Source organism: Tauraco erythrolophus, chromosome 1 (genome assembly GCF_009769465.1).
Source record: "Tauraco erythrolophus isolate bTauEry1 chromosome 1, bTauEry1.pri, whole genome shotgun sequence".
Classification (NCBI taxonomy): Eukaryota; Metazoa; Chordata; class Aves; order Musophagiformes; family Musophagidae; genus Tauraco; species Tauraco erythrolophus.
Genome location: NC_141465.1, coordinates 136,469,648 through 136,496,282, shown reverse-complemented (window position 1 = coordinate 136,496,282; position 26,635 = coordinate 136,469,648). Strand labels below are relative to the sequence as shown.

Here is a 26,635-nt window from a genome sequence, read left to right as displayed (position 1 = left end):
CCAGGGGGGCCTCAGGTCCCTGGATGCCCCCTTGGCGAGGCTGGAGTGTCCTTGGGTGCAGTGTGGGAGCGAGGACTGGGGCTGGTTCCCCGAGGTGCTGGTTAAGGAGAAGGTGCCCTCTTGCTTCCACGGGCAGATGTTGCCCGTTTGGCACCCGGTGGCTGGTGGGGGGCGAAATGTCTGAGAGGCAGTGGCAGATCCGTGCAGCTCGGAGCCAGGCACCGGCTCTCGGAGCGAGGAGCACATCTCCTGCCTCGCTGTTGGCTCGAGACTCCGCACTGATGGTGCTCAGGGGGTCCAAAACCTCGTCCTGGAGATACAGAAGTCTTTTCGGGATTTCCTCACCTCTTCCCTCTGCTTCTCCCTTCCAACCACGTTTACACCCTTACAGGTGGCAGTGGGAGAGGGTGTTAATCAATTTAATATTCTCTTCTTTATAATGTTTCTTTGCTCAGGCTCCCTGAAAGCCTTTTTTCAGATGGAGGGAGCTTCATCCTTGTTTTCCAGGTGGGGAGAGAAACTGAAGGAATTAATGTCAGATACTCTGGGATAAAACTTATTGATTCACCGAACTCCTGTTGGCAGAGGTGCCTCTGAACCAGCAACTGCCCGTGCCCTGGGAAGGGGGCAGAAATGCTGCTCCTAGGGATAAAAAAAAAATAAAAATCCCCGTTGTTTGGAAGACAGCGGAGCTGATTTACCACCCTCCTTCCCACCGGGCAGAGCCTGCTCGGAAAACCTTCCGTGTTTCCCGCTCCGGGGCTGCCTGGCATTTACTGGTTAAAGAGAACCAGAGGAGGGATGCGAGGAAGCGCTGCTGGGTGCCAACGTCCAACAACAAACCGGGCAGGAGGGTGTCCCGACGGCCGCGGGGAATTGTTTTGCTCTCCGGAGGGGCGATGCCAGCTCGGCCGCGGATGCCGGAGAGGGGAGCCTGGAGCAGCAGGGCCTTATAAGGAAGCAAAACCCAGCTCGGCGAGGCTGAGCGGGCACTTGCCAGCGCCCTGCGTCAGCGCTTCGCTTCTCCCCGGCTGCGGGGAGCGGGCTGCGGCACCCCGGGGTGCCTGCGAGGTGTGGGTGCTGCCAGGCTGGACTTGGGGCACCCCCCTGCTGCATCTGGATCCGCTTTATCTCACTTTGGTGGTGGTTTTTTTTTCCAAGATGCATAGAGCTGAAAGGAAACGGTTCAGGCACGTTCCACCAGGTGGGGAAGACCCCATGTCTCTTCTGCTCTGTTCTCCATCCGAAATCAGTCCCTCCCCGCTGGCACAAGGGGTTTGCCCATCCTTTGTCTGACCAAACAGCAAAGCCTGCTCGTGGCCATAGCCAGCATCACCGTGCCGAGGAAACTGCTGCTCTGAATCCAGATTGGATGAGGCTTTGGGCAACCTGGTGTAGTGGAAGGTGTCCCTGCCCATGGCAGGGGGTTGGAACTGGATGATCTTGAAGGTTCTGTCCAACCCAGACCATTCCAGGATTCTATGAATTGGCCAACGACAGCTCCTTTGAGCCTTGGAAAAAGGTGCTGTAGACACATTGGGGCTTGGAAAGTGCTCCTGAGGAGCCATCATTTCCAGCCCCTTAGGGCTCATGATGCTTTAAAGGCCTAAAACATCGTCCCCAGCACCAAGAGCTGCCAGTTCACCATCCGACAACTGTGCCAGGGGAAAGGCAGGTAGCTGAGATGACTTCAGGGTTACAACTTGCATGTATGGATGGTGTTTCCAATACTTTGGTGGCTTTCAAGAAGATGGAGATGGTTCTGCATCGGTTTGCCTAATGAGCAGGGACAGGATCGAAGGATGGGGTTAAATGCAGGGCAGTGGGGCTGAAGTCCAAGAGGGTTTTGGGAACCTTCCCCCATAGGAGACTCAATCCTCAGCTCCAAGTGTCACGGCAGGGCAGGGAAGAGCGATCAGTGCTGTCCCTTGACCAAGATGGGCCACGTTGTCTTCTGATAAAGTCCATTTCATCACCTGTCCCCGGTCTTGGACTATTTCAAGGAAGGTTATGGGTGATTTTGTCCATGTTCGTGTCTCCTGACCAGGAGACACCACAGATGCTGAGTTTCAGCAGAACTTCCAAGGTTGCTGGTGCCATTATTTGACGTTTTCAGCCCATATCCTACCAGGAGCTGTGCACAAATGGCATGTGCTAATTCATGATTTGATTTTTTTTTTTTTTTTAAAAGAGTTTTCCTATCTTAAACTATGTCTTCTGCAGGGCTCAGAGGAGAGGGTCTGGCACCTGGAAGCTGCCTGGAACATCCCAAAAGCTCCCAGTTTGGAAACCAGCAGCACACCAGGGCAGCTCACCTGTGGGAACCCTGAGCCTCTGCTCTAATTTTGGAGCTGGATCTCACATCAAAGCTGGCCCTGCTCTGGGGCTCGGACTGGGGCCCTCCAGGGGTCTCATCCAGCACCCACGAGACTAGAAATTAAACTGGCAGCTGTGCAAAATCACGGCAACAATAAATATTTAAGGCCCAACGTGGTGGTCTCCAAAGTGGGGGCTCTTCCCTGCGTGGTGGCTGCTGAAGTTGCCCCTGTTGGGCTGCAGTGTGGCATGTTAGACGTCTGCGACAGGAAAACACAGCAAATGGTGCCCAGGTGGAGCCGAGGGACGAGTACGAGGGCACAGCCACTAACAGCCAGCCCTGGGAGCAGCGCCAGGACCTTCACGTTGGTAGAGAGGAGAAGGGGACGAAGCTGCAGAATGCAAGGAGGAGAAAAACCATCTGTGGGCTTTTGGAGATGGTTTTTCTGCATCCCCCTCCCATGGTGGGTACCACATCCCACTCCTGTGCAATAGCCGAGCATCCCATCCCGCTCACGGAGGCACGAGGGCACCAGGATCACGATGCTGGAGGAGATAAGCCATCCTGCCTGGGTGCTGGTCATCCTCCAACCTCATCACTGATCACCCTGGGGCCTTCAGGGCTGAGCATCACTCTAAGGTGCTCAGCATCCTTTCTCTTCCCTCTGAGGGTGCTGAGGCACTGGCACAGGTTTCCCAGAGGAGCTGTGGCTGCCCCATCCCTGGCAGTGTTCAAGGCCAGGCTGGATGAGGCTTTGGGCAACCTGGTGTAGTGGAGGGTGTCCCTGCCCATGGCAGGGGGGTTGGAACTGGATGATCTTTGAGGTCCCTTCCAACCCAAACCATCCTGTGATTTTGTGAGCCCTCAGTGCTGAACAACCTTTCTTGATGCTGAGCATCCACCACGGGGGCTGAGCAGCTTCTTGGGTGCTGGGCATCACCCAGCCTTGGTGCTGAGCATCCTCCCTCAGGGCTGAGCATCCCCACTGGTGCTGAGCCCTGCAGCCCTTTTACACGACCCCACATCTCCTTGCGGCCACGTCCGTGGCTTTCGGTGGCCCGTGATGTCCCCATCTGCACGAGCATCCTCGGACCTGCAGCTTCTGCGCCACCCGGCACGTCCCTGCGCTTGTTTACTCCTCGCGTCCCGCCGCGTCGCTTCACCCCAGCGCTTCCTGGGCTGGTGTCTGAAAATAGATATTTTTAACCTTTTAAAAATAGAAAGTCTCGCAGAGCAGCAGCTCCTGTTTTTCCATTCCCTTCTCATTTCATCTTGCGACGACGGAACCCGAGCTGGGCTGTGCCGGGGGCAGCGGGAACCCGGGCCCGTAAACAGGCTCCTGCGAAACGGGCGCTGGGGAAAACACACGTGCGTCTGGAGAAGGAAAAGAAAGGAAAAAAGAGAAGGGGGAAAAGAAAAAAAATCAATAGAAAGGCCGTCCACCTTTCGCACGGAGCCTTATTTGGCATTTTCATGAAAAGTTATATCTTCACACTGTAAAAAGTGCCACTTATTACTCATGCTTTACTAGGTAAGTGTATTTTCCTTGGCATCAAGCGCGTTGGGGTTTGTATTTTTTTTCTCCGCTACTCCCGTACAAACTATTTCGAAGGTCTCATTAGTTTCTCCATCAGAACTGGCGCGTTGTGCCGCTGTCTGGAGGACCAGTCTATTAAACCCGAGACAGAACCGCTGTTTGTTCGGGAAATATTAGGCTTGACTTCGCGGGACCGTAAAACTACAGCGCGGGTGCCCGGCGACGGGGCGCACAGGGCGGCCTTTCAGCCCTGCTAACCGGGCGCTCCAGTGCCGGCCGCTGCGTGGACAGGGATGTCACCCCACCCGTGGGTACCTGGATGTCACCCCGTCCCCATGGGACTGCTTGGGGGTGAGCGTCACCCACCCCGCGGTCACTACGTGTGTGTGGGTGTCACCGTCGCTCCGCACGCACGGTTCCCTTGGTCGTGGCATACACATGGACATCACCACCCTGTCCCTGTGGGTGGTGGGACAGGGGGTGGACATCACCCCATCCCATGGTCACTGCAGGTGCCTGGATGTCACCCTGTCCCCGTGGTGCTATGCACATGAATGTCACCCTGTCCTCGTGGGCACGTGGATGTCACCCTCTTCCCGTTGTCACTGCAGACACACAGGGGTGTCACACCATCCCTGCTGTTGCTGCACAGACGTGGATGTCACCCCATGGCACTGCTTGTGCGTGGACATCACCCATCCCATGTACGCGTGTCACCATCGCTGTGCACACAGAGTCCCCTTGGTCACAACGTACACGCAGACATCACCACCCTGTCCCCATGTCACTACTTACACACGGACGTCATCCTGTCCCTGTGGCCACTACTCATCCATGGACATCGCCCCATCCTGTGGTTACCACACAGGCATGAGTGTCACTGTCACCATGCCCACACCGCTGTCACCCTGTCCCCATGGTCACTGTGCACACACATGCATGTTACCTTCTCCCAGGGTCCCTGCACACATAGGGATGTCACCTTGTCCTCATGGTCACTCCATACACATGGATGTCACCTTGTCCCCATGGTCACTGCATAACACATGGATGTCACCTTGTCCCCATGGTCACTCCATACACATGGATGTCACCTTCTCCCCATGGTCACACCATACACATAGACATCATCTTGTCCCCATGGTCACTCCATACACATGGACGTCACCTTGTCCCCATGGTCACTACATACACATAGACATCATCTTGTCCCCATGGTCACTCCATACACATGGACGTCATCTTGTCCTCATGGTCACTACATTCACAGGACGTCACCTTGTCCCAAGGTCCCTACACACGAGTGTCACCTTGTCCCCAAAGTTGCTACATGCACATGGATGTCGCCTTCTTCCAGGGTCCCTGCACACACATGGGTGTCATCTTGTCCCCGTGGTCACTACATAGACATGGATGTCACCTTGTCCCAGGGTCCCTGCACACACATGGGTGTCACCTTGTCCCCAAGGTCACTACATACACATGGATGTCACCTTATCCCAGGATCCCTACACCCACGAGTCTCACCTTGTCCCCAAGGTCACCCCACGCACACAGATGCCACCTTATCCCACAGTCCCTGCACACACATGGACACCACCTCCCCCAGCACCCCTCCTGCCCCACCACGGGCAAAACCAGCTGCCGAAAGCCACCCCACCAGCCCCGTGCCCGTGCCGCCGGCCACCACCGCCCGCCTGTGCCGCGCCGGGGCCGCCTGGCCCCCGGCCCGGGGCTGGGCGCGAGCCGCGGTTCCCAGCCGCTCTAAAAGCCAGCTTTGTGCTCCGCAGCCGGGCCCTGGCTTGGCACACGATTTTAATTAGAGTCTGGTTACACGGCTCGGCAGATGTGGAATGTATTTCTTAGCCCAGGTGGAATAAATCTATTGCCATAAAAACCAACCCCCCTGTTATTAAATTCTCCCTTCTAAATAGCCCGGTATTGAGATGCACGCCGCCCCCCCCCTGCCCCCGGCCCCCCACCCATGCCCCCTCAATGCCAACCTTTCTCTAAGTGCTTAATGAGCTTTAATTTTATTATATTCCCCGGCTGTATGAAACGGGCTTCTGGTCCCGGCACAGGTTCCCGGCTACTGGCCCTGCTGCGAGAAGGGGCGCAGGCTGCTGGGGAGGACCCCGGTCAGCCCCATGGCCACGGGGTGGCTTTGGGGGGGTTGGCACAAGGGTGTCGCCCTGCCCCATGCCCAGAAGGGGATGCGTGCGGGCGGGGATGGCAGAGCTCAGCACCAGCTGCTGATGGACCGTCGTGTCGTCCCCAGTGACAGGGATGCTCGTGGGGAATGGTCCCCCCAGTTTGGAGACCCACATCTGCCAGGGGGGCACTGGAACTGGCTGTGAGGTCCCATTCACCCCAGGGACAACCCTGCTCTTCCCAGGTCCCTGGCGTGGGCAGCAATGCAGGCAGAGCTGCTTGGGAGGCAGGCAGAGGTGTTACTGGAGAGGGGCTTTGGACAAGGGTGTGGAGTGACAGGACACGGGGTGATGGCTTTAAACTGGAAGAGGGGAGATTTCAATGGGATCTAAGGAAGAAATTCTTCCCTCTGAGGGTGGTGAGGCACTGGCACAGGTTGCCCAGAGAAGCTGTGGCTGCCCCATCCCTGGCAGTGTTCCAGGCCAGGTTGGATGGGGCTTTGAGCAACCTGGTGTAGTGGAAGGTGTCCCTGTCCATGGCAGGGGGGTTGGAACTGGATGATCTTGAAGGTCCTTTCCAGCCCAAACCATTCTAGGATTCTATGATTAACAAGGATGCTGGGGTGAGATGGAGCTGGGACACATCCCACCCCACCAGGGCATTCAACACCTCCCCTCCACGTTGCAGGTGTCAGGTGGCCATTCACAGCTTTTTGGGTGTTGTTTCCATGGGTTGAGGGGCTGCTCCCAGCACACAGACCCCAGTGACACCCACTGACACCCCCAGGCACGGCACACCATCACATATCCACCACAGCATCTGCTCACCCATGTCCTGCTAAATTTGGGGTCACCCAGCCTACTAAATCTGGGGGCTTGAAGACTTTTGATCTGTTTATCCAAGAGGAGACCTGATCCTCATCGTCATCCTTCTCCTCTGTCGCTGCTCCTGCTCACCCATCACCCCAATGTCTTCTGCTAGGGTGGCCATCCCCACCGTACTTTTGAAATAATAATATTCAGATAATAAGATTATTCTTATAACGATGGATTTCTGACATTCCTCCAGTCCCACATGGCCACACGCAAGCCCAGGGGACCTCAACTCTGTGCATTCACCATGTCCCCTGGAGCTCAGCATGGGACTCAGCTTCTGAGAGGACTTTAGGAGTAAATTTGGGTGGGATGGGACCTGACTGAGCCGGCAGACGTGCTGTGAAGGAGCCCAGCAATACCACCCTCAGTCATCCTCACCTGCTCCCATCCTTGTATCGCACGGTTACCTGCTGTAGGGGTGTCCCTGTCACCCCATATCATCCCGGTTTTGGCCATGAGGATGCTAGTGGAGACGTTGTCAAAAGCTTTGCTGAAATCCCAGTGTACCTCATCCCTGGTTCACTCCCCATGCACACAGCTGGAATTGGGGCTGGTCCTGATCTATGCTGGCTGTCCTTATCTTCTCATTCTTCTCCTGGAGCTGATGATCTCCAGCTGGGATAAAGCAGTGGTGGCAGGAGTGTGATCTTCAATGCTTCAGCCCCAAATGCAAACCCTCTGCCCTGTCCAGGGATGGGACAGAACAGGGGTGTCAATGTGTATGTGTGCATCTGGGCAGGGGGAGCACAAATCCTGTCTCCTGGGCTGGTTGGACATCCCCCTGTGATGCCCCACTCGGCTGCAGAAAGCCTCTAAATGCTTCCTGAGATGGAAACTCAGAAACATTGTGAAAAAAAAAGCAGCATTTCTAACCAAATCCCCAGGTGCTGCTGGTCTCACTTGTTCAGGTGCAAATCAGGAGCAATCAGGGGCCAAAGGCACTCCTGCAGGTCTGCAGCAGTGACCTCAGACCTTCTGCAAGACCTTGTGGAGGTCAAAATCGTGGGTGGCTTCAAACAGAGACCAGGTGGGTACATGGAGCTGCTGGTGGCTCTTGAGCCTGGTGGTTTGGGATGTGACATCCACCTCCAAGCCCCAACTCAGCTCCTGCTGGGAATCAGCGTGGGGGGCACCCCAAGGAAGAGTCATCTCTGACTCATCCTATTTCTTGTGGTTTTCCTTAATTCGGGGAGGGAAAGCAGTGGCGCGGTTGGCACCTGGCAACTTTAGAACTCACTGTAGGGACCAAAAAAAACAAGAAGCAGCATCTGCTCTTCCAGATCCCACCTCTCCCAGCAGGGACCATGGCTGGAAAGGGGAGCAGCCTCTGCCTTGCCAGCATCAGAGCAAGGGCTGGAGCCCACGTCAATGGCTGGAGAGCTTCATGAACCATCACAACACTCTGTTGGACCCCTAAAAAAGCTCTAAGATGTCTAAAAAAAAGGGATTGTAGAAGGGAGGAGAGCATGTCATGAGAGAGGAACATGCTCAGATGCACGGGGCACCCAGGGACCTGCTGAGTCCAGCTCATGAGGACACTGGGATGTCGTTTCTCCAAAAAAAAATCTCCTGCTGACGTACCTCACAGCACCACCCCAAACCAAGATGTTTGAAGAACAAAATCTCAGGGGTTTTTTTGGTTGCAAGAGATGCCTCCTCCCTGCCCTTACCTCGGTGTACAGGGAATAAAACCACAGGCTCTGTGAAAAGCGGAGCCTGAGCCCTCCCCACCAATTCCCAGCTGGGAGACTTGGCTCTGGGCTCACCCATAAGTTTTCCCCCAGCTGGCCTCTCTCCTGGCCTGCTGGCTGGTATTTTGCAACGGCTTTTGTGCCAAGGAGCTGCAGATGACGTTATCCCTCTTCCCCAGACCAGGTGTGGGGAGCATGGCTGCTCCCAAGGATGCAGAACTTCGTGGGGCAGGAGGTACCATCCCCACCAGGAATGGAGACCCCAGGGCTTGGTAAGAGCATCACCCAAGGCTTGTTTTGGAGCCTCACACAGAGATCAGGCTACTCTACTGCTGGTTTCACCAAAAGAAAGAACAATGAGCTAAAACCAAGCTATGACTGCAAGTCCCAGCTCCCACCACTTGTCCATCATCTGTCTTCTCCTAGGACCTGCAACATGACCCCAAGGGGCACCATGTCCCTTGGAAGCTAGCCAGCAGCCAAGTCAACCCAGACATCCCCATCCTAACCAGCACGCGTGCTGCCTGGCCAAGGAAAAGAGTAGAACTCCAGTTTTGGGTCATGGGAAAATGATTCCTCCAAGGCAATGACCAGCTAGAAAGGGTTAAATCGCCATTTCAAAGACAAAACTTCCCTCAAAATCCTTTTGGATGAGTAGGGTCAAACCCGGCCATGCCAACATGAAGGACAAAACTCCCTCCGATTCCAGCGTGCTCTGATTTTCACCAGAGCTGCTCAGGTCTACAGGGCAGGTTCAAGGGCAAGAGGCACCCAAACGCCTTTGGGGATCTGGTCATCATGGGCCAGTGGTTGGTGAGGCTGATCTGGAAATCCAACACCAGTTGTACGATCTCTTACTTATTAGCAGATCAACACTGTTTGGAGAGTTGGTTCCGGTAATTTTGAGTCTCTACCACAGGCTGGTTGTCGTTTGGACGAAGGGTGAGATTATATCCACCTCTAACAGACCTTTTTTGTTGGTTTTGGTGATTCAGCTTCAGCTTCAAATGCCAATAATCCATCTTGGGAAGTCAGCAAAGCAATTTGCAGTTCTCCCTGGAAACCCCTTGGCCCAGGTAGGGGTCGCTACTAGCCATGTCACGTATTGGTGCAGCTATCATCACGTATCCAAAGCCTTCTCCCGTTGCGTAACCGGGTCTTCCTGACTTCCAAGGAAGGTCGTGGGGGGAAGGACAACGTGCAGCTCTCCTCTGTGTCACGTCCCGGATGCTACGTCAGTAGGCTCCAGATTGCCCTGCTCTGCCAAGGAGGAGAAGGAGCCCACACCGGTGTCTGCGTAACTTCTCAGGACGTGCTAAAAGCAGCCTGGAAGGGGATCAACGTTTCCGTTCATTATTTAGTGCCGATCCTTCCGCCACGGAACGGGAGCCGGAAGCCTGACGGGGTTTGGAGGAACCTCAGGAGGTCCCTCCGCACCCCCCTGCCAAAACCCCACTTGCAAAACGCTGTCTCAGGCATCCCACCGGTGAGCAGAACTCTGCTTTACCAGGTTTTCTGGTGCAAACTGCAGCCTGGAGCATGCGGCACCAAGTGAAAACCAGCCATGGAGACAGGCAGGAAAAAAAAAAAAGACCTAAATTTGGCCTGTTTGGATGGATATTGACATTGTAGGTCTTGGTGGTAGGGAACACTTGCCTACGATTCCCGTCTAGATAGGTTTCTTGGAGACCTGCCTGTCCATCCCACTCTGCGCCTGGGGGTTTAATACCTTGTGGTTCCCTTCGTTGGCACACATACCTGGAGGTCAGGGGACTGGTCGTTGAGGTTGTCCTGGAGTTTAACCCTTCTTGCATCCCCCACCCATCTTCCCACAGCCATCACTGGCAGGGAGTAACCACCTTGGGTCTCCAGCAGCCAGTGGCTGTGCAACCCAGTGTGGGAGACGTGGAGACAGGCAAGAAAGGGCTGCCAACCATGGGAGTGGGGTCTGAGGACCTTCCTCCCCTAGAATGAAAGCTGGGCTTGCAGTTGGGGCTGGCAACAGGTGATGGGTTCCCACCTGACAGGAGCCATTACGCAAGCCTACGGTGACATGTCCAGCTTTCTCCAGGCAGGACTAAGACCTGGAGGGCAACTGGACTGGATCCTTCCTAAAATGTGGGTCTTCGTGCCATGCAAAAATGAAAGATGCATAACATAGCAGCAACGGGACCAGCTGGTGAAAAACATCTCCCACCCAGTCCTCAGCAGTGATCGCGCTGCTTGGTGGGAAGCCCATGCCAAGAGCACAGCCTGCTCCAGCCAGCCCCTAGCAGTGCTTAGGAGAAGTGCTTAGTCTCTCTTAGGAGAACCGTTGCTGGGCACAAACACCAAGAAACATCTCATTTTCTGTTGCAAACAGGGATCACAGACTGGTACAGATTATGGTGGCCACAATAGTGCCCCATGTAGGACGACATGGCCCACATCAGTGCTCCGGTGGCTATGTCGAGGTGTAGAAAGCTGGGTGCTCTCGCCTCAGAGGACATGGTGGTGGCCGTGCTTAGCACAGCCTCCACCAGGCATGGCTGGACATCCAGCTCACGGGCACAGTGAGCATGTTGCCTGGCAGTGATTGCAGCAAAACCAGGGCTATCAATCCATGAGTTGCTCCTACCCAAGACCTCATCCACACCCAGACACCCCCTCAGCCTGGAGGAGATGAGGGACAGTGCATCTCACGTGGCTAGTGTGAAGTAGTGATGATGGGGACACAGAAGCCCATGGTGCCACCACTGCTCCTCTCGCAATGCTGGAAAGGGTTCATGGGCCCAGGGACATGTCCAGCTGTGGGGATGGGGGAAGGTGCTGAGACCCCAAGGGAAGAGCATTTGGGGACTGCAGAAGACAGTGTCGAGGGGAAGGACCAACAGTGGGCACAGGGAGGGATGAAGGTGGTCTGGGGAGGAACAAGCGCGTGAAAATAGGCGGATAAGGGGTTAAATGGGCCAGTTGTGTGTAAGCAGGTGGATGGTCTCATTAATTAGACTCCATGGCCTCATTAAGCTCCATTTCTAACTTTTCGTGCTTGAGGGGCTCTCTTCTGTGTGTCTGGGGTCTGGGTGTCAGTGACAGTCAGACCACAGGTCACAGCTGGGTGTTGGAGAAGCAGTCAGTCTGGGACGGATACTGGAGAGACTGGGGGCTGTGGACTGAAACTGGTGGGACTGGGAGGTCTAAGACAGCTCCTGGAGAGCCCGTGGGACCTGGGAGTTGGTTGCTGGGAAGGCTGTGCAGGGTGTACATGGGCCACCACATGTGGCATCTCCTAACTTACGCGACATGGGGAGCCTTATTTCTCAGGTGGTCACCCGGGATGGACTATGCATGAGTGTCTCCTGAATTTCCAGCAGGCTCCGAGCTCCTCTCAGGGCAGCTTTGGACACAGTGAGCAGCCACTCGCCTTTAAAAATCAACAGTGCCTCCTTCCCAACTTGGGGGAAGCTTGAACCCAACTTGGCAAACCCTCAAATCCGTCTTCCAGCACATACAAGAAACTGCCCCATCTCCAAAGTGGTCCAAGTCCTTCTGAGCAGCAGCAGACACCTCTGCAAACCCCAACCTTTCCATGGGGATGGCTCAAGCTTCAATCACTCAAACTCAACTCTCAAAACTTGAAGAGGAGCATCTCCAGGGCAGAAGTCTTTGCCATTTGGATGTGTGGCCAAGCTCTTCTCCCCTGCTCCTTCCAAGGCCACCACCTTCCCATTCAGAGGACACCAACCCACAGCTCAGAAGAGCGCAGCAAGATACGGGGTGATGTTTGCTCCCCAGTCCCTCTCCCTGTGTCTAATGGGTCCACCAGGATTATTTTCATTGTCCGTGCAGCTGGGAGGCAAAAAGGGACGCCGGGGCCAAGAAATCCTTCTTACTTCATTTTCAACTGTTTTCAAAGCCCCTGATCAGACGACCCAGATGGTGCTAAATGGCCGTGAACAACTTCTAAACAGTGGGTTATTGTTGTGCTCATTGAGTTAGATAATTGTGATGGGCCCGAACTAATTAATTTCTACCCCAAAAGAAAAAAAAAAAAGCACTGAATCATGGTCTTTTGGCAGCGCTGGTGAGAAGGGCTCGTAAGCAGTTCCCTTCGGATTTATCCAGCCTGTACAAACTGGGATCTCTGTCGGGGGCTCCGTGTTCCCATGGGCAAAAAGTAGGAGACCAAGAAACACCACCCCGGTGTGCCGGAGAGCGGCGTGGGTGGATCTCCTGCATCCCATGGGGCAGGAGGACCACGGGATGCTCCACCGGCTCCTTTGTACCATCGACGTGTCCTACCTCCCCTTTGGAAACCCCACATTTGGGGGCGGCCACGTAACACGTACAGGGCACAGAGGCCAAGCACCGGGATGGAGGAAAGGGCTTCTACCTCCCATCCCTCCTTCATCTCCAGCCCCACCAAAAGCAGTCTCCAAGGATTTCCCTGTTTTTCTCATCACCCTTTTCTCGTCTTCCAGGCAGCCAAGGGCTTTTTCCAGTGTCCGGATAGTCTTGACTTGCTGGCAAAGCTTTTCTCTGCAGGGATTTTTTTTTTTTTTTTCCCCAGTTTTGGGGGTGTCAAGCCTTGGCAAAGCTGGAAGCAGGGAAATGCGATCTTGTTTCCCCAGCAGCTCGGACAACCCACCAGATTGGGTACATCCTGAGCAGCTCCGGCATCCAAGAAGGTGCAGAAACAGGAGAAAAGAGTGATTACAGACACATTTCTGTGTGAGAAGAGACAGGAAATATTAGGACTGTTTAGTCTGGAGAGGAGACAGGTCCGTGGTGGCACGAGAACAGCCTGTGAGCCGTGCAGCACGGACGGTCCTCTGGTTTCTCCATTTCTCATCACCGAAAAAAGAAAGGGATGTGCAGAGGAGAGCGGAGGCGGGGGAAACGCCTGCCCCAGCACCGTGTGTGGGTCTCTGTGGAGAGCTCTAAGCATCATTTTAAGAGAAATCTCATCCCTTTGGGGAGAAATCCTCATCTTTGGCTAGGGAAAGGCGATATGAGAACACACATCCCAATTCATTGGGAGATATTTGGTCTCCAAGCCAAAAATTCAGACCATCTCCAGAGCTGTCAGCTTCATACAGGATTCATAGATTCATAGATTCATAGATTTCTAGGTTGGAAAAGACCTTAGAGATCATCAAGTCCAACCATCCCTAATCCCCATTAAACCATATCCTCAAGTAGCTCATCCACCCTATTCTTAAACACATCCAGGGATGGGGACTCAACCACCTCCCTGGGCAGCAGGACTTCCAGGGCAGCACCAAACCCAACAAAACCGTCTTTTGTGTGACTTAACTTCCCCACGACAGATCCCTAACGGTGCTGACACCCCAAATGGAGCGGCGCACGTCACCGGCCTCGGTTCTTCCGTCTTGCCCGGTGGGGAACGAAGCTCCGGCGAACGTTCCCGAGCTGCCTGCAGGGAAGGGGGGCTTCATGCAGATTAAGGTGAAAGTAGATATTTTGCATGACTGAAAATCCGATGCAATGGAAAACAGCAGGAGCCAAGGAAGTGAGTGTAGCTGGCAATTATATAGACATATAGTTTGGAGAAGTGTTTTGACTAACCTGATAACAGAGCATGAAATAGCGTGGCTCTGACGTAAAGAAACCCTGAGACCCCGGAGGTAGAGCCAAGATTTCTGATGGTGACTTGCCATCCGTCCCAGAGCACACAGCCACGGGGTAATTCAGGTTGGACGGGACCCCAGGAGGTCCCTGGTCCAACCTCTGGCTCCGAGCAGGGATAGCTTTGAAGTTACATCAGGTTGCTCAGGGCTGCATCCAGGCAAGGGCTGAGTTTCTTCAAGGATGGAGATGCCCCCCCCCACCCTCCCCGCCTTCCCTTGTTCCAGCGTTTGATCAGCCCAACTTTTTTGGCATGTCTTCCAGCTGGGCTGGGTCCAGCCTGTCACTGCCTGCCTGGTACTGGGGACCCAAACTGGATCCAGTGGCCAAACGCACTCTGCAGAGACCAAAGGTGTCTCAGCACAGGTTGCACCAGCCATGGGATGTGCGATGAGCTTATTGCACAGAAAACAGACCATAGCAAGAGCAGAGAGGGATTGCAGCAGGGCTCATGGGAGATATGGGTCCTGCAGAAGAAACAGCAGGAGATGTGGGTCCTGCAAAAGAAGTGGCAGGAGATATGGGTCCTGCAGAAGAAACAGCAGGAGATATGGGTCCTGCAGAAGAAGTGGCAGGAGATGCAGGTCCTGCAGAAGAAAGAGCAGGAGATATGGGTTCTGCAGAAGAAGTGACAGGAGATATGGGTCCTGCAGAAGAAACAGCAGGAGATATGGGTCCTATAGAAGAAGCAGCAGGAGATGCAGGTCCTGCAGGAGCAATGGCAGCATGCAATTAGAGCACATCTCCCTGAGGGTCAAAAAGGGACTGTGATAAGGAGTGAACGAACTGCCCCAGCCAGGGATGCTGCACTGAACACCCCTGTGTGTTGCTGACCCCGTGGAGTCAAATCCCCTCCAATGGGAGGTGCTGTCATGGTCTAACTGCGAGGATGCACCTGCAAGTACCCCAAGGACCCCGCAGAGAGTTTGGCTTTAAACTGAAAGATGGCAGATTTAGATCAGATGTAAGGAAGAAATTTTTTACAATGAGGGTGGTGAGGCACTGGAACTTGAACAGAATCAAGAGCCACGCTGCTCCTTCACCTCAGTGGGGCCACCCATGGGTGCTGGCTTTCCACTCACAGGTTTTAATCACATCAACAAAGGTCCAAGCCAGCCGAAACTCCTTCTCATGCTCTGTGGCTAATTCCAGAGAAACATGGGAAAGGCAGTCCGGAGCAGGAGGACACCAGCCAGGTTATGCAGGGAGGTCCATCTTTCCCAAACTCATCTCCACAACACCAAGCTGAGGTTTCTCCTTGCTCATAGATGTGCAAACACCGTCAGGATTGCGAGGTTTTGTTCCCAGCCCTTGAACAGATCAGAAATGAGTCACGAGCAGCACAACTGGACCGTGAAAGAGGGGAGATTTAGATGAGATACAAGGAAGAAATTCTTCCCTCTGAGGGTGGTGAGGCACTGGCACAGGTTGCCCAGAGAAGCTGTGGCTGCCCCATCCCTGGAAGTGTTCCAGGCCAGATTGGATGGGGCTTTGGGCAACCTGGTGTAGTGGAAGGTGTTCCTGCCCATGGCAGGGGGGGTTGGAACTAGATGATTTTTGAGGTCCCTTCCCACCCAAACCATTCTGTGATTCTGTGATTCTATGATGTCTTCTCCCTCCCATGCCACTGCAGGGAAGGAAAAGCCAGAGGGCCCAAAGGTTATGACTGGGAAAGGTTGGATGGGGAAAGATGAATGGAGAAGGATGGATGGAGAGGATGGATGGATGGATGGATGGATGGATGGATGGATGGAAAAGATGGATGGAGAGGATGGATGGATGGATGGATAAGGATGGATGTGGCAGGGTGAGGACCCCACCTAAGAAAGTCATGGTTGCATCTCTGTCATCTGAAGGGAGATCTGACCCCACCTCTCATATCCCTGTTGCCTCAGGGATCATTTCTGATGGGCAAGAGCCTTTCCTGCCTCACCACAGAAAGCAGCAGGGAAGGTTTGGGATCTCCTTGGATGGAGACAAGCTGTCCTGTGCCACACGTGGCTGGGCCCCTTGGACGGCAGACATCAGTGCTGCTCCGAGGCCAGTGCAGGGTGAAGTGCCTCCAGGCTCACTCCTCCAACCAAACCAGCAAAAATCAATGTCATCCCAGTTTTCTCTGCCAGGATCTGGCAGCCGAGATATGGCACTTGGCTCCTGCCTAACTGGAGTTTGCCCTTCGGTCCGTGCTGCCGCAGCGAGCGACGGGGAAGAGCAGCCAAGGCGAAAATGTTTTACCGTTGAGTATAAAATTTATGGGGTGCCTTTTATGAGAGTGTCCTGAAGCAGGGCCGCAGTCGGGGGATAATTAAACGGCAGCAGAAAGCCTGACTCGCAACACAGAGAGCTGGCAGTGGCGTTACGCCTGGCGGCGGGGAAGAAGCTGACGCCGGAGAAGATGAGATGCTGCTCGGAGTCAGCCAGGGCCAGGGGGTGAGATGGGTCTGGGAGATAAAGTTATGGGAGGATGGGACAGTCACATCTGCAGCCACACCAGGCAAAAGGCATCTTTGGAGACTTATCGCAGAATCACAGAATGGTTTGGGTTGGAAGGGACCTCAAAGATCATCCAGTTCCAACCCCCCTGCCATGGGCAGGGACACCCTCCACTACACCAGGGTGCCCAAAGCCCCATCCAACCTGGCCTTGAACACTTCCAGGGATGGGGCAGCCACAGCTTCTCTGGGCAACCTGTGCCAGTGCCTCAGCACCCTCAGAGGGAAGAATTTCTTCCTTAGATCCCATCGAAATCTCCCCTCTTTCAGTTTAAAGCCATTGGCCCGTGTCCTGTCACTACACCCCCTTGTCCAAAGCCCCTCTCCAGCTTTCCTGTAGCCCCTTTAGGCACTGGAAGGTGCTGGAAGGTCTCCCCGGAGCCTTCTCTTCTCCAGGCTGAACAGCCCCAACTCTCCCAGCCTGTCTCCAGAGCAGAGGTGCTCCAGCGCTCACATCATCTCCGTGGCCTCCTCTGGCCCCGCTCCAACAGCTCCATGTCCTTCTTGTGCTGGGGACCCCAGAGCTGAAGGCAGCACTGCAGGGGGGTCTCAGGAGAGCAGAGCAGAGGGGCAGAATCCCCTCCCTCGCCCTGCTGCCCACGCTGCTCTGGATGCAGCCCAGGACACGGTTGGCTTTCTGGGCTGCCAGCGCACGGTGCCGGCTCATGGTGAGCTTCTCATCCACCAGCACTCCCAAGTCCTTCTCCTCAGGGCTGCTCTCCATCCATTCTCTGCCCAGCCTGGACCTGTGCTTGGGATTGCCCCAACCCACGTGCAGGACGTTGCACTTGGCCTTGTTGAACTCCGTGAGGTTCTCACAGGCCCATCTCTCCAGCCTGTCCAGGTCCCTCTGGATGGCGTCATAGAATCATAGAATGGTTTGGGTTGGAAGGGACCTTAAAGATCATCCAGTTCCAACCCCCCTGCCGTGGGCAGGGACACCCTCCACTACACCAGGTTGCCCAAAGCCTCATCCAACCTGGCCTTGAACACTTCCAGGGATGGGGCATCCACAACTTCTCCGGGCAACCTGTTCCACTGCCTCACCACTCCCTCCAGCGTGCCCACCACACCACACAGTTGGTGTCGTCAGCAAACGTGCCAAGGGTGCACTCAATTCCACTTCCAGGTCCTCCTTTCATGGTGGGTACGTTCAGCAGCAAGCACCGTTTGCTAGGACCAACTTCAGTAAAAGGACAACAGCAGCAGCAGTAGCAGAGCACTCCCGATCCATCCCGGAGCACTGGCACCGGTGCAGCAACCAGGACAATGCCCTCCATGTTTCTTGGGAAAGGATCAGGCAGCAGCAGCATCTCTCGGTGGGAAGCTCATTGGGATGAGACTGCTTCATCCCTATTTTGTATCTCCATGAAACCTCTCTCCAAAGAAACTCCCTCTTACACAGCCCTGTTAATCTCCAAATCTCCCTGCCCGAGGCAAAGCTCAACCAGGGGTCCAGGGCGATGCAGCACTGCCAGGGGTGATCCAAACTTCAAACACGGTTTTTAGAAGAAACACAATGCACCACATTCTGGGTAGAGGTTACTCAGCGAGGGATGGCAGGATATTGGAATATTGTGTCCAGTTCTGGGCCCCGCAGTTCAAGAAGGTCAAGGAACTGCTGGAGAGAGTCCAGCGCAGGGCCACAAAGGTGATGAAGGGAGTGGAGCATCTCCCTGATGAGGAAAGGCTGAGGGAGCTGGGTCTCTTTAGCTTGGAGAAGAGGAGACTGAGGGGGGACCTCATTCATGTTGATAAATACGGAAAGGGTGACTGTCATGAGGATGGAGCCAGGCTCTTCTCACTGGCATCCAATGACAGGACAAGGGGAAATGGATCTAAGCTGGAACATAGGAGGTTCCGCTTAAACATGAGGAAGAACTTCTTCCCAGTAAGGGGAACAGAACACTGGGACAGGCTGCCCAGAGAGGTTGTGGAGTCTCCTTCTCTGGAGATGTTCCAAACCCGCCTGGACACATTCTTGTGTGATCTGATCTAGGTGGTCCTGCTGCGGCAGGGGGATTGGACTAGATGATCCTTTGAGGTCCCTTCCAATCCCTGACATTCTGGGATTCTGTGATTCTGCGAAAGGGTTTCTCCTGGCCATGGAGCAGCTGGCACCATCCACCATCCTCCTGGATATGGTAGAGGAGCTCCTTGTGCATGGCACTCAGGTGGTTTGCACCCAAGAGGTCTCCTGCCTGTGTCTGGGCTCAGTGTAACCTGTATGGGCTCAGTAACACATAGATCTAAGGAAGAAATTCTTCCCTCTGAGGGTGGTGAGGCACTGGCACAGGTTGCCCAGAGAAGCTGTGGCTGCCCCATCCCTGGAAGTGTTCCAGGCCAGGTTGGATGAGGCTTTGGGCAACCTGGTGTAGTGGAAGGTGTCCTTGCCCATGGCAGGGGGTTTGGGACTGGATGACCCTGAAGATCCCTTCCAACCCAAACCACTCTGTGATTCTGTGATACCTGCAGGAAACATCATCTGGGCCAGGCAGTGCAGGGTTTGTGCTGGTTTTCTCCAGGCCCTCCCAAGGAACCCAACTGGGCAGCTTCATTTCAAAGGGCTGCCGCTTCTGGTAAATGAGGGTGAACTGGGCCTCAGCTCTGCTGCAATTAGAGCACGCTAGAGCGAGTTAATTAGGCTGACGAGTGAGGGATCAGGCTCTGCCTGGGGACTGGCAGCTTCCCGGGGCATGGCTGGAGTTGTGCACATGGCCACGGGGCAAGAAAGTGGCTTCACCCCTCTCCCTTCACCCCATGCCACAGGGGACACCCCCAATGCCCAAAGCATCACTGAGATATTTTTCCTGGATAAATTTAACCAGATTGGCCCTATTGCCCGCATCATCACAGAATCACAGAATGGTTTGGGTGGGAAGGGACCTCAGAGATCACCCAGTTCCAACCCCCCCTGCCATGGGCAGGGACACCTTCCACTACACCAGGTTGCCCATTGCACGGCTCCCGTGAGCAGTGCCAGGTCGGTGCCCACCGGCTGCTCCGATTATCCCCGGTTGCTCCTTGCTGCAGGTCCACTGGAGCTGCAGGCACTTTTCTCTCTGGCTTCTCTGTCCTTTGGCTGCGCACAGACCTGTTTTCCATCCACATCCCGAGCCCATGGCAGCAATCCCTGTTTTTTTGGAGTGTAACGAAGAGAGAAGGGGGAGGCATGGCCATCCCTGGGGTGGGAGCTGCTCGTATTGATCCTTTTATAATCCCCCGTGAGCCTGTCCAAGAAAGAGCACCTGCACTCACTTAGCAGCTTGCTTGGGCGCCCATCCAGCACGCCCAGGACCTCCCGTTTCCTGGCCCGGGTTTGCCCCCCAGCCTTTTCCTGACCCCCACCCCGTGCCCGCTGCCAGCCCTGAGCTCCATTTTGAGCCCCAAACCGGCTGCAGACTGTAAGCAAGTGGGGTGGCATGATCCCTTGATGATGAGCGAAGCATCCCTGGGATGTTCTCTGCATGTCTTGACCCCCCAGCCCAACTCTTGAGGACGTTGCCTGAGTGAGTGCAAGGGGATCAGACCCCACTGGGATGGGGGTCTCACCCCACTGGGATGGGGGTCTCAACCCACTAGGATAGGGGTCTCACCCCACTGGGATGGGGGTCTCACCCCACTGGGATGGGGGTCCCAACGGGGCCCCTAGAGTCATAACACAGACCCTACAGGGAAAGGAGAGCCGGCACCAGAGGCTGAATCAAGAAGACACTTTAATCAGATTTATCGGACAGATCTGGATCTCCAAATAAATAGATTTATCAAAACAGAATAAAACAAGAAACCAGGGATAAATACATGTACCGAAACAACCTGAAAATCCCCCAAAGTTATTTCCAGACAGGGGGAGGGTGATGCTGCTGCATTCCCTCCTCCCCACGCTGCAGAAATGGTCCTGTTTGCCCTTTGGGAGATGCCCCTCCTGTGAATACAGCCCAGTAGATATTATGTAGGATATATATAAATATATAGCATAATAACACGCTTAGTAGCGACCTTAGTGCAGTGCTCAGGGTCCCAGACCCTGTCAGCAGGCGGGTCCTCCCAAAAACTACATCTTCAAGCAACCTGCAAAGAAGGGAAAAGAATCCTCCCAGCTGAAACAGAGGAGAAAAGACCCAAGACTTTTCAAGAAATGCTCTTTGGAGGGTATTGAGCCAAAGAAACCCTTTGCAGATCATAGGGGCTCCAAGAAAAGAAATAAGGATGATTTTTCTCTCCTTGCAGGTCATCTTTATGCTGGCGGTTGGTAGAAAGCACGGTCAGGTTCTGCTTTGCTGCGAGCTCTTGAGGTTCTTCAGAAAAAACGGGGCATCAGGGAGGTATCCCACCTCTCCACGTCGCCCCAGGTCTCACATCTCCGCCGTCTCTCCCTCCTCCCTCTGCACACCCGACACCTTCGGCAGCGGGAGACGACGGCCGGCTTCTCGCGCTCTCCCGCCGGAGAGAGGCACCTCCACGGCTGCGGCTTCAAGACGGTTCAATCTGGTTCATTGGCTGGAGTTTCTGGAATTTACACTAGTGCATCCTTTATTGCTGTGCCAGTCTATTTAATAATGCAGCTTTGGTTTTCCTATATATGTGCATGTGTGTATGTGTGTGTGTATGTAGATAAAATCAATAGCTAGGTTAAAGTTTGGGTTTTTTCCTTTACAAGTTCTTTGTTTCCTTCTCTGGGCTCTCTGTCATCCTCAGCTCTGATGTCTGGGCTCGGAAGATGTTCCAGTGACCTGGATGAAAAGAGATGGACACTCATTAGCAACAACCCTTGGATGAGGAAAACATCCCTGGAAGTGTTCCAGGCCAGGTTGGACGAGGCTTTGGGCTACTTGGTGTAGTGGAGGGTGTCCCTGCCCATGGCAGGGGGGTTGGAACTAGATGATCTTTAAGGTCCCTTCCAACCCAAACCATTCTATGATTCTATTCTATGATTCTATGAAAACACAATTCACCCCATGTATAGCTTCCTCCACACTGGGGGACCATGCTGGGAGAGAGATGGGGAGAGAAGTCTACCCCCAACACCGGCCATGGCCAGAGCAGCTCATCAGTGGTTCTGTAATCTGGTTCTAGACTTTGCCATCTTGCAATTAAAATGGTGTTTGCAGTCAAGGGGGCCCTACATACCTCCTGCAACGCAATTAACAGCACAAGCAATGGTAGAAAGGGACTTTTTACAAGGGTACATAGTGACAGGACACGGGGCAATGGCTTTAAACTGGAAGAGGGGAGATTTCGATGGGATCTAAGGAAGAAATTCTTCCCTCTGAGGGTGGTGAGGCTCTGGCACAGGTTGCCCAGAGAAGCTGTGGCTTCCCCATCCCTGGAAGTGTTCCAGGCCAGGTTGGATGGGGCTTTGAGCAACCTGGTGTAGTGGAAGGTGTTCCTGCCCATGGCAGGGGCTTTGGAACTGGATGATCTTTGAGGTCCCTTCCAACCCAAACCATTCTGTGATTCTATGAAACCACTCACATGCTCTTAAAAGAAAAGGAGCTCAGTCGGAAACAGGGATAAATTCCCCTCTCTGCCCCCTCGAAGGATGATTTAACATGAGTGATTTGGGGCACATCCTCCCCAGCGTGTTTGGGATTTGTGCTGACTCTCTGCCTTGCAGGGGATGAAGCATTTCACTTGTCCTCTGACCCATCATCAGAAAGCTAAAATTCACGTTCTGTGGGCCACAGTCAGGTACACTTTTCTCCCCTCCCTTCTGCCAGCCCCATTTCTTTCAAACCCCCCACATTTATACTCATTTTTCTGCTGCTGCCCCAACCTTGGCTCTTCATGCAGGGCTTTGCAAGCACCTACGGCAGGGAATGATCCTGCTGTAGAAGGAGAAGAAACCCCCCCCTAGATCCTCCCCACAGCCTCACCTGTGAGCTGCAGACTCCCTGCAAAGCAAACGCATCGGTGGGAGCTGGGAAACATCCCAAAAACTAACAGAAAGTATCCCAATCCCTCTCCTCGCTCCCCCAGAACACCAGCATCCCCGTACGGGCAGGAGGTGCCTGGAGGTGCTTTCCCTCCAGGTGGTCGCTTCCCTCGTAATCCCAGCAAGGATTACGCAGCCCTAATGTCGTCATCCCTGGGATGGGGGGAATTAATCTCCCGTTGTGAAGAAATCCTCAGCCAATGCTTTCCTAGAACTTGCGGCGACGGCAGAGAGATGGTTTCACAAGAGGGTTATTTGTCAGGGGAAACTGAGGCAAGAAGAAGGGGGCACATGCCAGAGACCCCATCAGGGCGCGAAGCCCAACTTGGGGACAGGGACTTGAAAATCTCCCCCGGTTTGGTCAAGAGATGTTGTCCCAAATGGATCGGAGGTGAAAATAAATCTCCACCCTCCCTGGGGCACCGGGTGTGCTGGCACGGACTGGGCAGCAGCGCCGTTCCCGGCTGACCCGGCGACACGTGGGTGCTGGATAACGCGGGAATGGCTCCGATCCGACCCTGACCCATTAAACTCCAACCCAGCCCAGGCGAAGGGGCAGCCAGCGGGAAACGGCACGGCAGTTTCGCTCCGCACAGGCACTCTCGGCATGTGCACCAGCATTCCTGCTTTTTGTAACATTTACGCACATCCAAGAGCATTAAGAATGATTTTTCAAAAATATTTCGAGAGTTTATTTTTTTTCAAATCCCTTGCATCACTTTTTTTTGTTTTTTTTTTTTTCCTCCCCACGGAACGCCAGATGGATTAGATATAAAAATCAAACAGTTTTACGGGCTTTGGAGAGACAAAGCCTTTGGATTTCACAAGCGTGCATCCACTTTTAGAAAAGCTGGCTGCCCTTTCCCATACCATAAAGCGAAAATGTGACGGCTGACCAGGAGCGTTGCGTGTGCGTGCGAAGACAGGCCAGCCCCAGCTCTGCTCTGTTTGCACAAGCCTTCTCCCTGCCTTCTGCTCCCCACGCCGTGCCGGGGTGCACGGAATGGCACGAGCACGGCAGCAAAACACGGGGGGTTGTTGGGTGCAGGGTCTGCTGGAGGAGCATGGAAATGGGATTTTTCTCTCCCTACCTTCGTTCGTCCTGGTGATCAGCCTGAAGTTCTGTGCTTCTTGCTTGAATTCTTGTTTGCTGATCTTCTTGGTCTGGATCAGATGAAATATTCCTGCGGAGGGAAACACAGGGCATCAGGCTCTGCGACGCTCGATGTAAGGCTCAGCCAGGTTTGGAGGCACACCTCTCTGTCCCCTCCTGGGATGCAAAAGGGACACTGCCTGCTCTGGATGCCCCGGGGTCCTGGTTTGGTGCAGGACCTGCTGCTGAAGCCTGGTGGGAGTTTGAGAGTGAATCCAGGGCTGGCTAAAGACCAGGAGAGATCTCGTTTGAAAACAGTAACTGCTCATTAAATCAGAACGCAGCAGGGACAACATCATGAAGCAGGTGAAAGCAGTAAGATTTTGTTGCTCCAAAAAGCATCTCACACTGGAGGAGGTCTGATCTCCTCTAAGACTATAAGAGAAATAAAGGTGAGACCAGTGGGATCCTGGGTTGGAACTGGATGATCTTTGAGGTCCCTTCCAACCCAAACCATTCTCTGATTCTATGATTCTGGGATCCCTGTCCTCTCTGCTCACTCTCAATCACCCACCTTCCCCAACTGCAGAAGACCCTCCATCCTCAGGTGTTTTCCTTTCCTGGAAGCAGCCGGGGACCAAAGTATTCCATCTCTCTGTCCTCAGCCCTGAAACTCCTCCAGGACAGAAAAAACCACGAATGACCTCAGCAGAGATTGATATTTCTGTCTGTGCCAGCACGGAGGTGCCTGACTCAAGACGTTTGACCCAAGAAAACCAGAACTTGCATTTAGCAACGGAAGCGACCTTTCCGTGGGATGAGGGGTTACGATATCCGTACTCGCCTGCGAAGCGTGACGAACCGGGCAGGTATGCCAGGCATATCCTTCCCCACCTCTCACCCGGGCTCCCCGTGCGTCCACCCTCTTGCTGCCAGCAGATGTGAGAGGCAACGTGGTCCCCCTTATTTGGTTAAGATACTTTCCCTGATTCCCAGCAGCAATTACACATAAAGAGAGTATGTAACGAACGGGAACCGGCTAGCAATCGTATAAACGAGATGTTACGGGCTGTGGAAAATTAATACAGGAAGTCAAAGACATCCGGAGAGATATGTGGCTATTTGGACTATTAATAAGTCCTGTAAGTGGCTCAGGAAAAGAAGTCCTACCAGTAACAAAAGAAACTGGATGGAGATAATAAAACCGTTAATGACGCAAGAAAGGCACAAGTGTTCAATAAATCCTCCTGGTCTATACTTAGAAAGGAGCAGGAGGGTGTGCTGATAGTCCCCGCGGCTGACGAAGCACTTTCCAGGACATTAGTAACCAAGAGGATATTTTAAACAAGAGCTACGAGAGATAAACATCTTTTAATCAACCGACCTAGATAATGTTCACCCAAGAGCCCTGGGAGAGCTGGCTGAGACCTTCAGCCCCCGGGATGGTCGTTTCTGACGGATGCCAGGAGCTGGGGAGCGGCGGAGGAATGCTGTCGGTGCTCCAGCACGCACGAGGAGAGCATGAAGCGGCGCAGAGAAGAATAGCCCGCTGCCTGTGCTGTCCACGGAAGAGGCAACACGGGATGGAGTTGGTAAAGGGTGATGCCATTTCCTGGCTAGAAGATCCTGGGATCGTTCTTTGCAAAGTTTGGGATGAGATGGAGGGAGGTGGTGGGGCTGTTGGGCACTCACTGCCTTTCCTGGTGCTTTCAAGAGGGCTTATAGGAAAGATGGGGCCAGACTTTTTAGTAGGGCCTATAGAGACAGGACAAGGGGTGATGGTTTTAAACTAAAAGAGGAGAGATTCAGACTAGGTGCAAGGAAGAAATGTTTTACAATGAGGGTCGTGAAACACTGGCACAGGTTGTCCAGAGAGGTGGTAGATGCCTCATCCCTGAAAACATTCAAGGTCAGGTTGGATGGGGCTCTGAGCAACCTGATCTGGTTGAAGATGTCCCTGATCATGGCAGAGGGGTTGGAACTAGATCATCTTTAAGGTCCCTTCCAACCCAAACCATTCTATGATTCTATGCTTTAGGCACTGCCTCTAGACCAAAAAACAAGCAGAGTCCAGAAGACCACAAGGAACGAATAAAGGACCAGCCCCATCTCCAAGGGGGCAATTCATCTTTCCTAATTTTGGAGAGACAGGGGAGAGAGATGGGCTCTTCCATGGTGCCATCCTACCCAACCTAAACTGGGTGGACAGGACATAGTGTAACTGCTTGCCCAGAGAAGCTGTGGCTGCCCCATCCCTGGAAGTGTTCAAGGTCAGGTTGGACGAGGCTTTGGGTGACCTGATGTAGTGGAAGGTGTCCCTGCTCATGGCAGGGGGTTTGGAACTGGATGATCTTTGAGGTCCCTTCCAACCCAAACCATTCTATGATTCTATCATTCTATGATTCTCTGTTGACTACATGGGGAATCAACGTGACTCTTTGAACATGGTGCTTAATTTTGGGCTGGGCAGTGAAGAGAGTTTAATTCAAGAAACTGGTCTCAAGATTTGCGAAATCATCTGCAAAACAAAGCCTTGGCGGGTGGATGGAGACAGGAGAATGGGTCCACGTGGATGTATGAGACCCATCCCAGCAGGACACAACCTTTGAGCAGAGCCCCGCACCCCGTTTTGGGCTCTGCACTTCAAGAAAGACAGAGAGAGTCCAGGGCAGAGGTATGGGAAGGACCAAAGGACCAGAAATTTCTAACATCAAGAAAAGACTGAAAAAAAAAATCAACTGCTTAAACTGTGTAAGAGAGGACAGTGGCAGGAGCTGATGGCATCTTCAGATGTGTTAGAGGAAAGGAGTCTGCTCTTCACAGTCCTGGTGAAGGGTATGAGAAGGCATAAGCTTGAGCTGCAGGAGGATCGCACGTTGGGAAAAGTCTTCCCTTAAGAAGGGGTTTGTGGCTCTG

The 26,635-nt window shown here is 53.8% G+C and overlaps 1 protein-coding gene across 1 annotated transcript in view; it reads right to left on the bottom strand.

Annotated features, from left to right (window-relative positions):
* Window positions 1–21,344: 21,344 nt before the first annotated feature.
* The window catches only part of CHRDL2 (chordin like 2), a 28,779-nt gene continuing 23,488 nt past the window's right edge, over window positions 21,345–26,635 (bottom strand). Inside the window, exons 10-11 of the mRNA XM_086615309.1 lie at window positions 23,718–23,810; window positions 21,345–21,424 (exon numbers count right to left, since the gene is read on the bottom strand). Of these exons, the coding sequence (XP_086471435.1) occupies window positions 21,345–21,424; window positions 23,718–23,810 (173 nt within the window). The remainder of the gene's footprint in view (window positions 21,425–23,717; window positions 23,811–26,635) is intronic.